The 15,462-nt window shown below is 38.7% G+C and overlaps 1 protein-coding gene across 1 annotated transcript in view; it reads right to left on the bottom strand.

Moving 5' to 3' along the window:
• The window catches only part of Pcdh15 (protocadherin related 15), an 864,688-nt gene that overhangs the window by 178,244 nt on the left and 670,982 nt on the right, over positions 1-15,462 (bottom strand). The window contains exon 18 of the mRNA XM_050142799.1: positions 1,531-1,610. Within this exon, the coding sequence (XP_049998756.1) occupies positions 1,531-1,610 (80 nt within the window). The remainder of the gene's footprint in view (positions 1-1,530; positions 1,611-15,462) is intronic.

A 15,462-nucleotide genomic window follows, 5' to 3' on the forward strand; every position in this document is an offset into this window, starting at 1 on the left:
ATGACCCTTTCATAGGGGGTGCATATCAGATATCCTGGATATTTACATGATAATTAATAACAGTAGCAAAATTACAGTTATGAAATAGCCACAAAATAATTTCATAGTTGGGGAATCACCACAACATGAGTAACTATATTAAAGGGTCCCAGCATTAGGAAGGTTGACAACTACTGGTCTTCCTCTTAAGAGTGTAAAGAGGGTATCTCAGAGTTTTTTGATTTGCATTTCCCGAATGGCTAAGGATGGTGAACATTTTCTTAAGTATCTTTTTGGCCATTTGAGATTCTTCTGTTGAGAATTCTCTGTTTAGTTCTGAACCCCATTTTTAAAATTGGGTTGTTTAGAATTTTAATGTCTAATTTCTTGAGTTCTTTATGTATTTTGGAGATCAGTCCTTTGTCTGATGTGGGGTTGGTGAAGATCTTTTCCCATCCAGTAGGCTGCCTTTTTGTCTTATTGACTGTGTCCTTTGCTTTACAGAAGCCTCTCAGTTTCAGGAGGTACCATTTATTTATTGTTGCCTTTAGTGTCTGTGCTACTGGGGTTATATTTAGGAAGTGGTCCCCAGTACCCATGCATTGAAGATTACTTCCCACTTTCTCTTCTATCAGGTTTAGTGTAGTCAGATTTATATATAGGTCTTTAATCCATATGGACTTGAGTTTTGTGCATGGTGACAGATATGGATCTATTTTCATTCTTCTCCATGTTGACATCCAGTTATGCCAACACCATTTGTTGAAGATACTTTCTTTTTTCCATTGTATAATTTTAGCTTCTTTGTCAAAAATCAGGTATTCATAGGCGTGTGGACTAATATCATGTAAATTTTGTTTGTCGTAAGATTAACAGACTTTCACATGGCCTGCTTGATTACAAACCACATATTCTAGCAGCCGAGGCTGCGGCTATCTTATTGTCTTCACAGGTAAAAGTCATCTCTCTCTACAGACCCCGGCAACAAATGTGGAACATCAATTTTGCTCTTTAGAAAGACTCCCCCAGGCTTCATGATGTAGAGCAGAAGCCTGTGGTGTCTCTGCACTAACCATCTTCTCGAATGCCCTCACCCATTACAAAAGCTATGACCCGAGTATCTCTGATACCTTGAGAGCAGGTAGACCAAAAAGGTGCTGCGATTTTATTCCATCTTAGAGGTGATGTAATACACCTGGCTGCCAAACCTCCCTTCAAATGAACGAGGCGTTAGTGCAGTGCTCTTTGCGGAAGAGCCCTCGTCGCTACGAGCAACTGACAACATTACAGACACCTAATTAGTCCGAGGCTCTGCCTGCAAATGAAATTTTTCCACCTCGGTGGATTTTAGTTGATAAAATTGTTTAAGATAAACAAATAGTCTCCTGGGAAAGGTTTGGTGTTTAGAATTACCCCCAGTGCTCATTAGCATTCATAGAAAAAAATGTAAACTAAAACTACAAACAGCCGAAAGTCTGTCCTCTTGCTAACAGCGTGTCACTTGACGTTAACAGGGGGCAATCAAGTGTAAATCATTTCCTTGTAACTTACGTTTCTGAGAGATTAAAAACTCGCTGAGGGTCTCCATTCTCGATGGCATATGTGATTGGGTCTCCCTCTCGATCAGTTGCCTTCAGAGAAGAAAACATAATTCAATTACCAACTAATTACAGAATGTTCAAACTATTAGTGTTAAGGAATAAAGCATGACCTAATGTCAATGACTGGATAAAGAATTTTATACTGAATCTTGGCATTTTTGACAGTACAAAAATTTCATGTGTGTATAATAGTTAATTTATATAAGTTAATGAGCTTAACCCTTTTATTTTTAGGCCCCTATGTCTGGAATGTAAACAAATATGTTAAATGATACCTACATAATTGGTTAATATATAATATATAATATATGAATTAATATTAAATAATATATCATTATAATATTTAAACACTTTTCTATTTAAACTCTTTCCTCCCAGGTCAAAATGTATCAAGATAGTATTCAAGTCAGCAAAAACAATTCTGATTAAAAATCTTGAATTCAAAGTTAGAGTACACTTATCAGCTATGCAACTATTTCTCAGGGTTTTTTTTTGCTCTTAAAAAAAAGCAGGCGATGGCGCAAATTGTAATGGAAGTTGAGAGATCTAAATTGAGACACTATATCAAGGCTGATATTTAGAATATTGCAAACTTTCAATAAGTTTAACTACTTTATCATTGCTGTTATTTTCTTTTTTCCTAACCCTGGTCTAAGAAGCAAACCCCACATCTTCTCACACTGAGTTCTATGTCACTCTCCTTTAAAGCAGAGGCATAAGCATGTGTTGTTGGAAGAGGTCTATGCTTGCTCATTTCAAAACATTTAATACTTTTCTTTTACAAACAGCTATCAAATTCCCCAATGAAGACATGGATGGAAAGGGGACTCTGGTGGCTGTGTGAGGAATATCAAAGGGAAGCCATAGGTGGAGAATGGAATCTCCAACTGCTGCTCAAAGAATGTCAAGGGACTTCTCTGATCTTATTCTAGAGTGAGGGGATTATCTTTGGGGTGAGAAGAACCTTATCCGTGGGTCACTGTTCAGACACAGCCTGTTCCTTGGTAAGATAAGCTCTTGCCTGTTACTGACTAGATACCAGGCTGTCCTTTGACAGCTATTATTGCTTTGGAGTTGGACTCAGGAATAGGGTGGTCACTGGACTTCCTTTGGTAGGATAGTAAGTGGATCAGACAACCACAGTCCAGTATGCAATCCATGCCCCCCTGGACAGGAAAGTCATTTCTATTGGCAGGTCAACCTATGCAACCTGCTACAGGACCCGAACATGCAACATCCCTCCAAACTTTCACACTACAGCCATGGCTATGAACTCCTACAGGACAATGCCTTCCCATCCTCCATGGACATCTGAATAGTTACACTTCTGTTTGTAATAAACTACCATTTCCCATATTACAAGACTCTGTCCAATCTGCTTCATGCATGGCCAGTTCTTCCCTATGATTTATGTTCTGCAACTGTCTCATTTATGAAACAAGAATCTGTTGTTGGGTCAGCGATACGGCTCAGTGTGTCAAGATACCTGCCACAGAGCTTACACTCCCCAGGACCTACATGGTGCAAACAGAAAAAGAAAATTGACACTTGCAATTGTGCTCGGACTATTTGATATGCACTATAGAATGTGGGTCACCAGACTACCCACGATACACACAAATAAATGAATGTAGTAATAAAAAGAACTGGCTACTTTCATTGCCTCGACATCTCAGAAAGACCAATGTCTTCACTGTCCATCTCACCTCTCCACACATCTTCTATTCTTTAGCCTGCATCTTGCATCCTCTTGCCTTCTCAGGCTGACACACCACACATACTCACATCTCCCTCACAGTCTAACTCACTGGCAAGTTCCACTGACTGGTGTTGAAATGCTTGATTGTGACAAGTTCCTTCCTTACTATGAATTTATTTCCGGTATAGTGGTGATCAGTATTTTATCAACAAGTCTAGGTGTTACTCTTATACCCTCACAATGGCCAGTTTTAGCTTAACAAAGTATTCATCATTTCTAGGCCCAAACGTTGCTCCTCTAGGTAAATGCTACACCACATGTACATACACACAAAGATTAGGAAGTGCAAATTAGAAAAGTATAAGGAAAATCTAGGAAAAGTCTAGATACACAATTCTCAATATTGTGAAGTTAACTACAACAAATTTCATAAAGAAAAAAATCACGGAGTGACTAGTCCTCTTTGTTTTCAGTTTGTAGGACAAAAGTAACATAATTTTGAGAGTGCCTTTTGTTACTAAGAAGCTGACACTAAGACTTTTGTCATTTATCTTCTTGTTCCTGTGAACAAGAACTTTCCACTCGCTCATTGCTTTGTAGCTGGGATTTTGTTGTTGTTGTTTGCTATCTTCCTTCTTTTTTCTTCTGGAACAAGTTATCTCCTTACGATTTCAAAAGTGTGAGAACATAGCTTCTGAAACAGGGTTTCTATGTGAGCCCTCACTAAGTCTTGATCAATATAGAAGCCTTGTTTGCATTGTTGGGAATGGAGACCAAGGCCCTCTGCCTGCTAAGCACTCTGCTCCTGAGCTACACTCCATCTCTGGGTATGGAATCTTATCTCTTAAACATTTCATTCATTTTTTTTAATTGAAGAGGGGCATATATGATGAAGTGTGAGTGTGGAAGTCAAAGGACAACTTGCATAAATAAATTTTTCTCTTTTCCATATGCGGGTCCTGAACATCTAACTCCGGTCACCAGACTTGGTGGCAGCACCTTTCCCCACTGAACCATCTCACTGGCTGGCCCATGAATCCTATAATGTGCATGAGTGACCACAATTTATGATATTGAGAATGAAGGATCTGTAGATGCAGTGCAGCTTTATTTGCATCATTCTTTTGTGGCATTAGTAAATTACAATTTTAGGTGAGGTTAATAGGAATTTTATTGGTGAATAAAACATGCAGAAGAGTTCAATTATGCTATTATTTCTACCTTCCTTTCAACCAGAGTACTTGGTGGGCTCAGAGGTTAAGAACACTGCCTACTTTTCCACGGTACTGAGTTCAGTTCCCAGCATCCACATGGTGGCTCACAACCATCTGTAATGAGATCTGGTGCCTTCTTGAGGAAGAGACCTGATCAGTCGTCCTTATCAACTTAGATTATGAAACCCAATATGGACAAGTTCAACAGAACCACCATATATGGGCTGCCCATGCATGCTTCAGCATTGCCAAGGTATAAATTTCATTTCACTTGTTGCTCTAATAATTAGTGTTTATCTTGAAAAGGGAAAATTTAGTCATATCATACATTTTTTATGTAGTAAGTAGGAATCACTCCTCCTTATTGCAAATATATTTCTAACATATTTATTTTACACAAGTCCAGTGGAAAATGAGCCCTTTTTTTCAAGAGTTTGGAGAGTGCAATATCAATTATAATAACAAATAACAAAACAAATGTATAATAAAAGTGCCAGTATCTTCCTTTGACATGGAATCCACCGGGAGGCTCTGGAGTCAGCTTTCAGGTTGGTCCCCCGGCTGTTATCTATTCTGAGGTAAGATACCTAAGTTTTAAAAGCCAAATGATGAGTAGCATATCTCTTCCTTAATTATCCCCCTATTTATTAGGCATTTCGCCTATGTCAAATACTGGAAATTCAGGGATGAGCAGCAGAGATTAACCCCTGCCTGCTCTGTTTACATTACTGGGGAGCAAAGGGCCAACAGATTTGAAGCAGAATTTTCAGATCCCTGCAAAATAATTCAGGAAGAACATCTAGAGATGGTGGTAAATTCCCCTTCAAAAACAACTGTTCAGAATATCATAACTTGGTGTATGAAACTCCAGTGCTTGCTTGAACATGGGGTAGGAGAAACACAGGCCAGTGGAGAGCAATCAAGGCAGGAATGGGAAGCTGAGAGAGGCACAACCTGCTCAGTGGGTGTGGGGGAAGCTCCAAGATCTTGTTAGCTTGGTACACAGAAGACAGTGACTGGTGTTTGTTTGGCCACTGACCTCAAGCTAAACGACTGAATGCTGTTGACATTGAACGGATAGGATAGCAAGTGATGGTATTTAGCCAGCAATTTGCTGATATGTGTTCAATTTAATGGCTGGAATAAAGCTAAGTTTTCCTTTCATTATTGCTGGAAGGACAAACAGTACCTTTGTAAACAATTCTTTATAGTCAATTCAGCCAGACGACTTAATTCATCTGTTATAAAATTGTCATCTTCATTTCCTTTTATTTTAAAGCTTCCAATAAATTACACCACCTCCCCTCTTTCCTTTCCTCTTTCTGAGTCCTCCTATATACCCTTCCTTGCTCTTTCAAATTCACGGCATCCTTTTTTATTTTTTAAGAAAGTCAGTTATTATTCTATGCATACATGTACACATTTCTGGGGCACAAAAACTCCCAAAAATATTCAAGTAAACAATGTCCTCAGAGTGTAGAAAATAATTGTGAAAAATAAGCAAATCTATATACAGTATTCTGTCAAGTTACAGAGGAACAGAGCCATCAAATGCCACCTGGCATAGTGCACCTTAACACAGAGAATGATGCTACCCATTTCGGAGTATATTAAGACAAAGTACCAGCTTGTGGAGACTCTAAGGAGATACAAGATCAATGGAGTTAGATGAGTTTCTCTCTCACTGAGGCAAACAGGCCCTGACAGTTGAGAGTTAAGTACTTGAGAGTAAGAACTAAAACTCGGTTTAGTAAAATGGTTTCTTCCTTTTTTTGAAAGATTCTTCTCCTTAATGTGTTGGATGTTTTATCTTCATGTATGCAAATGTGCCACACAACTGCTGAATTAATGTCTTTCAACATGTGCTTACTACTGGTGTTAAACTATTGGGCCTTTGAACAAACGACCTCATCATGAATATATTTTGGTATAGATTAACATGTATACCCTGTTTAGGTGAAGAAGTGTTGATATAAAAATCATTTTTCAAAATAAACACTCAAAAGATCTACTTATTAAATATTCAAAATATATGAAGTAAATATTACATGTAACACATAATTCTGAAATTTGTATTGTACCTAAATATGTGACAAAATAAAAATATGCTTCAAAATATAATGACGTAGAAAATAACACACTGGAAGGCGGTAACTCCTCGAATGCTTCTCTTTACATTTTGGAATGGTGTGGTAAACAATCCATGAGAAGGAAGGCGCACGAAATGCTTTCAGCTGGAAAGCCAGAGCAGAGCGTCTGCTGACAGGATTAGAAAGGGGCAGAATTTAAACTAAGTGTGTGCAATACTCAGAAATGAATAGTGGTTAAAGTGGGTCTCTGTTTATTTGTTCCATGTTGGGAAATGCCTGGAAACCAGGAACCTTAAAAAGGAAAGACTCTGGATTTTGGAAGATTTGGGACAATGGTTATAAGGTCTAGTTTCAATTTTCTTTTTTTCTAATACACTAAATTGGTAATTTTGGGACACAATGGAACCTAATGTATTCTAAATGCGCTTGCAGTTCTAACTGCGTAGGGCTCTCAAGAACAATCAGCAAACTAAATGTAAAATTAACAGAAATACTCAAATTAACCACAGGATGCTTTAGATCGTACACATCACAGTCCTGAAACCACACAACCTTCTTGTCTGGTGAGAACTGTCATCTCTACTTCCAAGTTCATAGAATATTGAGTTTTGAAAGTTAAAGAATTCTTTAAGTCCATATAAAGCTCACTGTCCCAACGCTTTTTACCTCCTTCTTGTTAGACTCCAGATTCTATAGTGAGAGTTTCCTCTTTTCAAGGTGTGGACTCCATGGTAGCTGCTTTGCTCCAGAGTGCTAATTTCCCAGCTCTCAATCAACACCCTATCCACTCGACTCTATGTGTCAATTGCCAGCCTTCTTTGTGAATGTCTACAGTCTACACTAATGAGCATCCTTTCCATATTTTCTCAATATCAATTTCATTACCTGCTTTGTTAATTGAGTATAATTGGGTTTTCTAGCTCCTGTTGTTACAGGCTTGGAAAAGAAGCATCCTTGTAAAGTTTCATGTGTTGGAAGGGTGGGGCTCTAACTGGGAGATGCTGGAAGCTTTATGAAGTATGTTTTACTAAGTAGGAGGAAGCAGGTCTCCTGTAGCAGGAACTTAGGGATTGCTGGTCCTTACTACCTCTGCTTTCTGTCTCTACAGTAGTGAATAATCTCCCCTTCACTCACACCTCTGTCAAAATTCATAGGCAAAAGCCACCATGGACTGAACTCCCTGAGCCCAGAATAAATCTTTCTTCCTTATGCTGTTTAGGTTAAGCATTTTGATCACAAAAACAAAATAGGAAATGTAACAAATATATTCTTATTCCAAATCATCTATCAGATCACCCAGCCAATTTCTTCAGTAGATGTGTTGTGAGCTCAGGCTGGAGTGTGATGATATTTTCTCATGGATCTAAGGACTAAAAGTTCTGAGTCAGTACAACAACAGACCTAGCATCTACTGAGGGTGCTCTTCCCTCTTCCTGGTTTGCGATTGACTGTTATACTGACCCACAGTGGGAATCCAGACTTCTAGAGTAAGTTTACCTTGCTCAACTCGTGAAAACTAAACTGGTCCCTTCCATAGCTGGCACCTAGAGTCCTTATGCTATATCTGCACTAGCCTGCAGAGACAGAGATGTGCACTGTATACTTGTGGCAGAGGGATGCTCCACTCCCACAGTTCTGTGCATGCCTTCCCAGGATGATACAGTGTTCCCAGTGTTCCTGGCCTTTCAAAGTGGACGGTGCTCTGACTCACTGCTGTGCACTGCACTCCAAAGGCAATCAGCTGCATTTTAGATTCCACTAAATCTAAATGGAAACTGTATCATGACCTTCAAATGAAACCAAATCTATACCTTAAAATATATCTTTAGGAGAAAAGGAGTTATTTACTGTGGAAGCTCTATAAATCAATAAAACCGATCTGAAAGATAGACAAATAACAAAGTTATGTAGTGTAGTGTACAAATCCAGAACATGTGTTAGCTCAAAGGGAATGCAAAACATTTCATCAACAAAACCAAAAAAGTAAAAGAAAAAAGAAAGGGAAAAAAATGAATGAGATACCTAAAAAGAGTCTTTTAAAAACTGATTAAATGAAGAGTGTGTAAAATACTAGAATATGTAAATAATTTAAAAATAGAATGGTACAAATAAGAAACTCAAAAAGAAATTGAGATCATGTTCAAGAAGCAGGAATTTTGGACTGATGAACTTATGAAGTCAAAGGAATGACATCAGCAAGTCCCCCACCAAGAGCAGACCAAGCAGAAGAAGGAATGCCTCTTAATGTTCTGTCAGTTGTAATTAAAGATTTAGAAAATGACAATAAAAGCACTGGTGGCACACACCTTAGTTCCAGCACTCAGGAGGCAGAAGCAGGCAGATCTCTGTGAGTTCTAGGCTGGCCTTGTCTTCAGAGTGAGTTCCAGCAGAGAAACCTTGTCTTGAAAAACAACACCCCCCTCCTGCCAAATGAGAAGAAGGAAAGAAACACCCAAGATGATGAGGCAGAACTACATGAGCAAAATTTCAAATTATAAGAATTCCACATGCTGAAGACAAGGAAAGTAACCTGGGAAACTGAGCAAAATGAAACCTTGAATTTCCTAATTCCTGGAATATTTATATATAGAACCTGAAGGACCAAAAATATATTTGACAGTAATGTGTCTTGTCTGAAATATAATATACTCAATATCTAAAAAGAAAGAGTAAAATAAAGTGTGTGGTATTATATAGAGTCCAATTATGTTAAGGGAAGATTTCTCAGAATAAACATTACAGATTAGGTGGGAAATGATTGACAATAACAAAACTTTAACCTTCAGAAATAAGCAAGAAATAGTTTTCAACAAAACATAAACGGGGTCTATTTATCGTTAGTATCTGGTGTGTTGGTACAGGCATTCAAGGAATCCCAATGTCTAGGACAGAGAGAGAGAGAGAGAGAGAGAGCCATTAAAACATGGAACACTGTGAAATCCACAAAGAGACAAATACACATAAGAGAAGAAAAGAATCAGCTTTTACCAAAATCAGGGAAAACACAATAAAAGCTGTAAATTACCAAAATAAATAGGACAGGAAGCGAGCAAGGGATCCAACCAAACAACCAAAAGACAATGAAGAGAGTGCTGGAGTCAGTTTCTGCATGTCAGTCATAACACTGAACATAAAACAATCACATTCTCCAATTAAAAGATACAGACTGGAAGGGTGTCTTTAAATAATTCACTTAAAAAAATCATGTAAGATTTCAAGGTAAGTTACTACAAGAAACTTACTAACTAGTAAGAACACACTGGATTTACAAATGAAGGGATTTAAAAGGATACTGTCTTGAAGAGGAACTACAGAAAACAGGAATTGTTATTTGTATGTAAGATACAATGGACCTAGAGAGAATAGTGTAAAAATATACAGAAAAGCACATTATATATGTGTGTGTTTATGTATATAGATCAATGAATCAATTTATCAAGAACTTCTAACAACTGTACCCTCTACACACCTAACATTAAGTACCCTATTCTAAAAATCAACATTACTAAGGTCTGGGAGAAGAGTGGCCTTAGATGCAAGAATAGTTTAGAACTTTACTCACAGGACAGGACACTCAAGCAAAGCAGCAGGTTCAAATCAAACATTTGACCTGAGAGTCACAGACCACATCACTTCAAGTATCAACAGGCAGATGCATTTTTATCTCAGGAGCACATGGATAGTCCAATTGATCACACTGCCCACCACAAACCAAATTTCAGTTAAAAAAAAAAACTGGTGGGAATGCAAACTTGTGCAACCACTCTGGAAAGCAGTGTGGAGGTTTCTCAGGAATTTCGGGATCAACCTACCCATGGACCCAGCAATCCCACTCTTGGGAATATACCCAAGAGAGGCCTTATCACACAACAAAAGTATATGCTCTACTATGTTTATAGCAGCATTGTTTGTAATAGCCAGAACCTGGAAACAACCTAGATGCCCTTCAATTGAAGAATGGATGAAGAAAGTATGGAATATATACATATTAGAGTACTACTCAGCAGTAAAAAACAAGGACTTCTTGAAGTTTGCAGGCAAATGGATGGAAATAGAAAACACCATCCTGAGTGAGGTAAGCCAGACCCAAAAAGAGGAACATGGGATGTTCTCACTCATATTTGGTTTCTAGCCATAAATAAAGGACATTGAACCTATAATTCGGGTTCTTAGAGAAGCTAAATAAGAAGGAGAACCCAAAGAAAATCATATAGGCATCCTCCTGAATATTAAACTTCATCAGGCGATGAAAGGAGACAGAGACAGAGACCCACATTGGAGCACCGGACTGAAATCTCAAGGTCCAAATCAGGAGCAGAAGGAGAGAGAGCACAAGCAAGGAACTCAGGACCGCGAGGGGTGCACCCATACACTGAGACAATGGGGATGTTCTATCAGGAACTCACCAAGGCCAGCTGGCCTGGGTCTGAAAAAGCCTGGGTCAAAACTGGTCTCGCTGAACATAGCGGACAAGGAGGACTACTGAGACCTCAAGAACAATGGCAACGGGTTTTTGATTCTACTGGACCTATTGGTTTCGTGGGAGCCTAGGCAGTTTCGTGGATGCTCACCTTACTAGACCTGGATGGAGGTGGGTGGTCCTTGGACTTCCCACAGGGCAGAGAACCCTGATTGCTTTTTGGGCTGACGAGGGAGGGGGACTTGATTGGGGGAGGGGGAGGGAAAGGGGAGGGGGCGGTGGGGAAGAGACAGAAATCTTTAATAAATAAACAAATAAAAAAAATGATAGAAGTCATATCAGACATCATCTCTGACTATAATGGGATAATATGAGTAATGAAAAACAAAAGGTGTCAAACATCCAAACACATGAATGTCACTGATACACAGAAATACAAAGTATCACAGGAACTGTAAAGAACAACTTCCTGGATAAGCGTGTGTGATAAATTCCGGTGTACATATAACCAACACAAAGAGACGACCTGAAAACTTCAACCACAGTAAAACAAGATTGAACCAGAAACAAGAATTTTCTCATCAGAGAGAAAACCAGGAGCTCATAGCTGACCTTTACTGAAGGCGAACACCAACAAAACACACTACACTGTTTTTCTTAACATTTAAAAGCAACAACAAAACAAAATAAAACAAAAGGGGAAGCATTCCTTAACACTCATTTTGAAGTTGACTTTACCTCAAAAACACCAAATAGCAAACAAACAAACAAACAAATAAGACCACAGAAACTTAATGGACACAGAACCAAAAGTTATCAAAAAATATTTATAAAGAAATCCTAAGGGAAATGAAAAAGACAACCTAAGAGCACATGAAAAAGACAATTTATCAAGACCCAGTAGATTTATAACAAATTGATAAATGTTACACATCTTAGCAATTCAATAACAAAATGGTATGCTCATATTAATAGATACAAGAAAAACATTCAATAAGATCCAACATTTTCATGATAAAACTCTGAACAGATCATGTATATATGTAACACACATGAAATACAATACATACTATATATAAAAAATTTATCACCAGTATCACATTGAATGAATCAAAGCTGAACGTGCTTCTTGTATGGTTAAGAAGAACATAGTGTCCATTCTAAACAACATGCTTCATGGAGTCTTAGTGCCATTATTGATGAGAAAGAATAAAGGCAGTCGGAAGTCAAATTACTCCTATTTGCAGACGCAATGATTCTAAATATAGAAAATAGAAGGGCACGGCCAAAATATTATTGTATGTGATAGACTGATGCAAACTTTAGGATCCCTTTCACAAGCTAACATTGACCTTAGAAAGGGAGTATCCCATTCATAATGGTTATGGTAAGTCCACCATAATCAATTTAACCAAGGATGCTGATGCTCTCTTTATGATAAAACAGACAAGATGATACTGATAAGTGCACACACACATCTTTTTTGGCTATTTTAGAAAAAAAAATTACAGCTATTTTGTTATTTTATCCAGGGTTATTTGCATATTCAATTGCAATTCCCATTAAAATATTTATGGTATTCATCACAGAAATAAAAAAGGCTACTTTAAATTAATATGGGAGTCTCAAAGGTTTCAAAAAGCCAACGGAGTCTTCCAAGAACAGATCGAGCGTTAACACAACACCTCGGTGTTATGATACAGGGCTCTGATGGAATCAGAGAGACAGCATTTTAGCGAGGTTAATAACTGACAAGGGGACCAGTGGCACAGCACCAAGAACACAAAAACAAGCCCGCACATCTACAGCCAAGAGGTTCTTTATAAGGTTGCCAAAAAGAGAGCTCCAGGAGGAACCACTGCAATAAACGGCACTGGGAAAACTGAATTTTAATATTTAGAAGAATGAAATCTGACACAAACACCCAGAGGAATCCAGTGTGGCTTAGCGGCCCAGATGTCACATTTGAGACTATAAAGTGACTAGCCAAAAACATGGGCACATTTCCCAGAAAGTCAGTATAGGTAATAAAGACAGGTGATAATATATCAAAGACACAAGCACAAAAACAAAATGGACACGTATGAGTCCATCGACCTCAGAGGCTTTTTCATAAAGTCTGTCATGAATGAGAGAAGGTGTTGCCATCTACCCACATGAAGGAGAAGGCACATAGAGGGTGGGGAAGGAATCTGAGCCACATCAAACCCTTCTGATTTGATCAAAATTGGGCAAATGATGTGAATGGACATTTCTCACCAGGCAAACCCAGAGAAAATATCAACTGATAAATGAACAGGAGCTGACTCAGGAGACATAAAGGAAATAAAAAAAAAAAATCAAAGGCCCACTCTTGTCACATTCAGGATTTCAGTTTGAAAATAAAAGGAAATGCTTGCAGTCAACTCGAGTGAAGGGCACTCACAGGTTAGTGCTGTGCCTAAAAACCAGCCCATCCACCGAGAGAAATGTGTAGAGTCCTCAGACGAGTGAATTAGCTCTACAGTAGGAATTTGGGATATCAAAAGGAAACGTAATCGGCACATGGAATTGGGGCCCACATCACCATATTTAGTGTTAACACGTTAGTGTTACGCCTAGAAGCCAAAGCACCAACCTCAGTGTTTGTGGACAAAGAGATGAAGAGAGTGGTGGATGTAACTGATGCTACTCGGTCTAGTAAGAGTGACAATCAGGAACTTGGGACAGGAGGAGGGGGCTACGATAAAGTAAGTCAAAGAGAAATGCCAAATTCTCAGATGTGGAAGCTAAATGTTGATCTGGGTGAAATGGATATTACTACAGGTGGGAGACAGGATCCAAAATACAGTGAGGTAGGAGGAGTGGTCTAGAATTCTGTGCACAGTGAAGTCCTCTACATTTGTGTGAAGAGCTCATGACACGGACCCTGGTGCTCAGACATTACGAGTGTAAGGATGGGGTAGCAATTAGATGAAAGAGAAGCAGCACGATTTATTTGACCAGCATGTATCACATACAAGTGTTGAGCTATCACACTCCACCCTTATATTTAAGGGTGCGTTTGTGTACATGTGTATGTGCATCTGCATGTGTGCTTATATGCATGTATATATGTGTATTTATGCTTATGAATGTATATGCATGTGTATGTTATATGCATATTTGAATAAATACTACTCTATAATCATATAGACCCAAGCTTTTTATATATTTTAATCCATGGCTGACGTAAGAAAATATAAAACAAGCATGAAATATCTTGTTAGAACAGAAAATAGCAGTGTCCAGAGAATGGCGAGGATGATAAGGTAACACAAGGTCTTCTTTGAACAGAATCATGAGATTAAATCTAAAGCTAAAGGACAGCGATGGGGCTGTGACCTAAATTCACATCCTCTTATAACCCCACACAAAGCCTAGGCCCCATAGGAGGGGTGCATCGTGAGTGAAACTGTGTCCTTGTTTAAGGAAGACTGGGAGCGAGATCTTCCTCCCCTCTCCCCCACACCGTGACAGGTGAGGATACAATGAGGGCTTTCTGGACCCTGACTATGGTGACAACCTGACCTCACACTTCCTAGCTCAAGGACTTAGAGAAACATCTGTCATGTGAACTAATGCATGGGTAATTTGGAAGAACTCTGTGCCCTATTATTTCAGCATGTGTTACACTGTGCTACATCAACATCAATGGCTTATAAACCTTTGAATAAAGTTGAAATATGTACTTCATATTGATATAAATCAATATATGAATACATTCATTAGGGAAAAGAGGTGTTTTATTTATAGTAAAATAGCAATCAATTGATGAAGAATGATGTTAAGAAATTGCCACCTAGGAACAATAATGATAGTTTGTTCATATATCATCAGAAATATTTAAAATACATGATTGAAATGAATGAGGAAAGAGTATTATTATTTTCAAGTAGTTTAGGAAGGTTCTCTTTAAAAATATACATTTATGGATGTGTGTATGTGTGCAAACAGTGCAGAGGCATGAAGAAGGCCTTTTACACCTTGGAACTAGAGTTACGGGGGTGTGACTCCACCCAATATGGGTGTTGGGAACTGGAGCAGATCCTCTGCAAGAGCCCTAAGAGCTGAAGCACTGAGCTTCCTTTAACGAAGCAACAGCTTCAAAGTATCCAGAGTCAAGTTTGCTGTAAGAGGTAAAGTAAGCTCTCTGCCCTCGGAGAGGCAGTAGCACTCCAGTGGTCTTGCCAGAAGACTTATTTACAGGCCCCGACTATTGAGAAATAGTAGCCAAACTCACTGCTGGGAATGTGTGTTAAAAATCTGTCCTGGAATCCTGAAAAAAAAGTCAGAGTCACAGAAAAGCCAAGGGTGCATGCTCCAACTTGTGGACCCTAAAGGGATGACAAATACGCCTGGACTGTGGATATGTGATAACAAGGGCTCGATATTAGCATGGGGATCTGGGCTGTGCTAACAAGGGCTCTATGTTACCACA

Source organism: Alexandromys fortis, unplaced genomic scaffold, assembly GCF_014885135.2.
Source record: "Alexandromys fortis isolate MF-2015 unplaced genomic scaffold, M_Fortis_MF-2015_v1.1 scaffold_9, whole genome shotgun sequence".
Classification (NCBI taxonomy): Eukaryota; Metazoa; Chordata; class Mammalia; order Rodentia; family Cricetidae; genus Alexandromys; species Alexandromys fortis.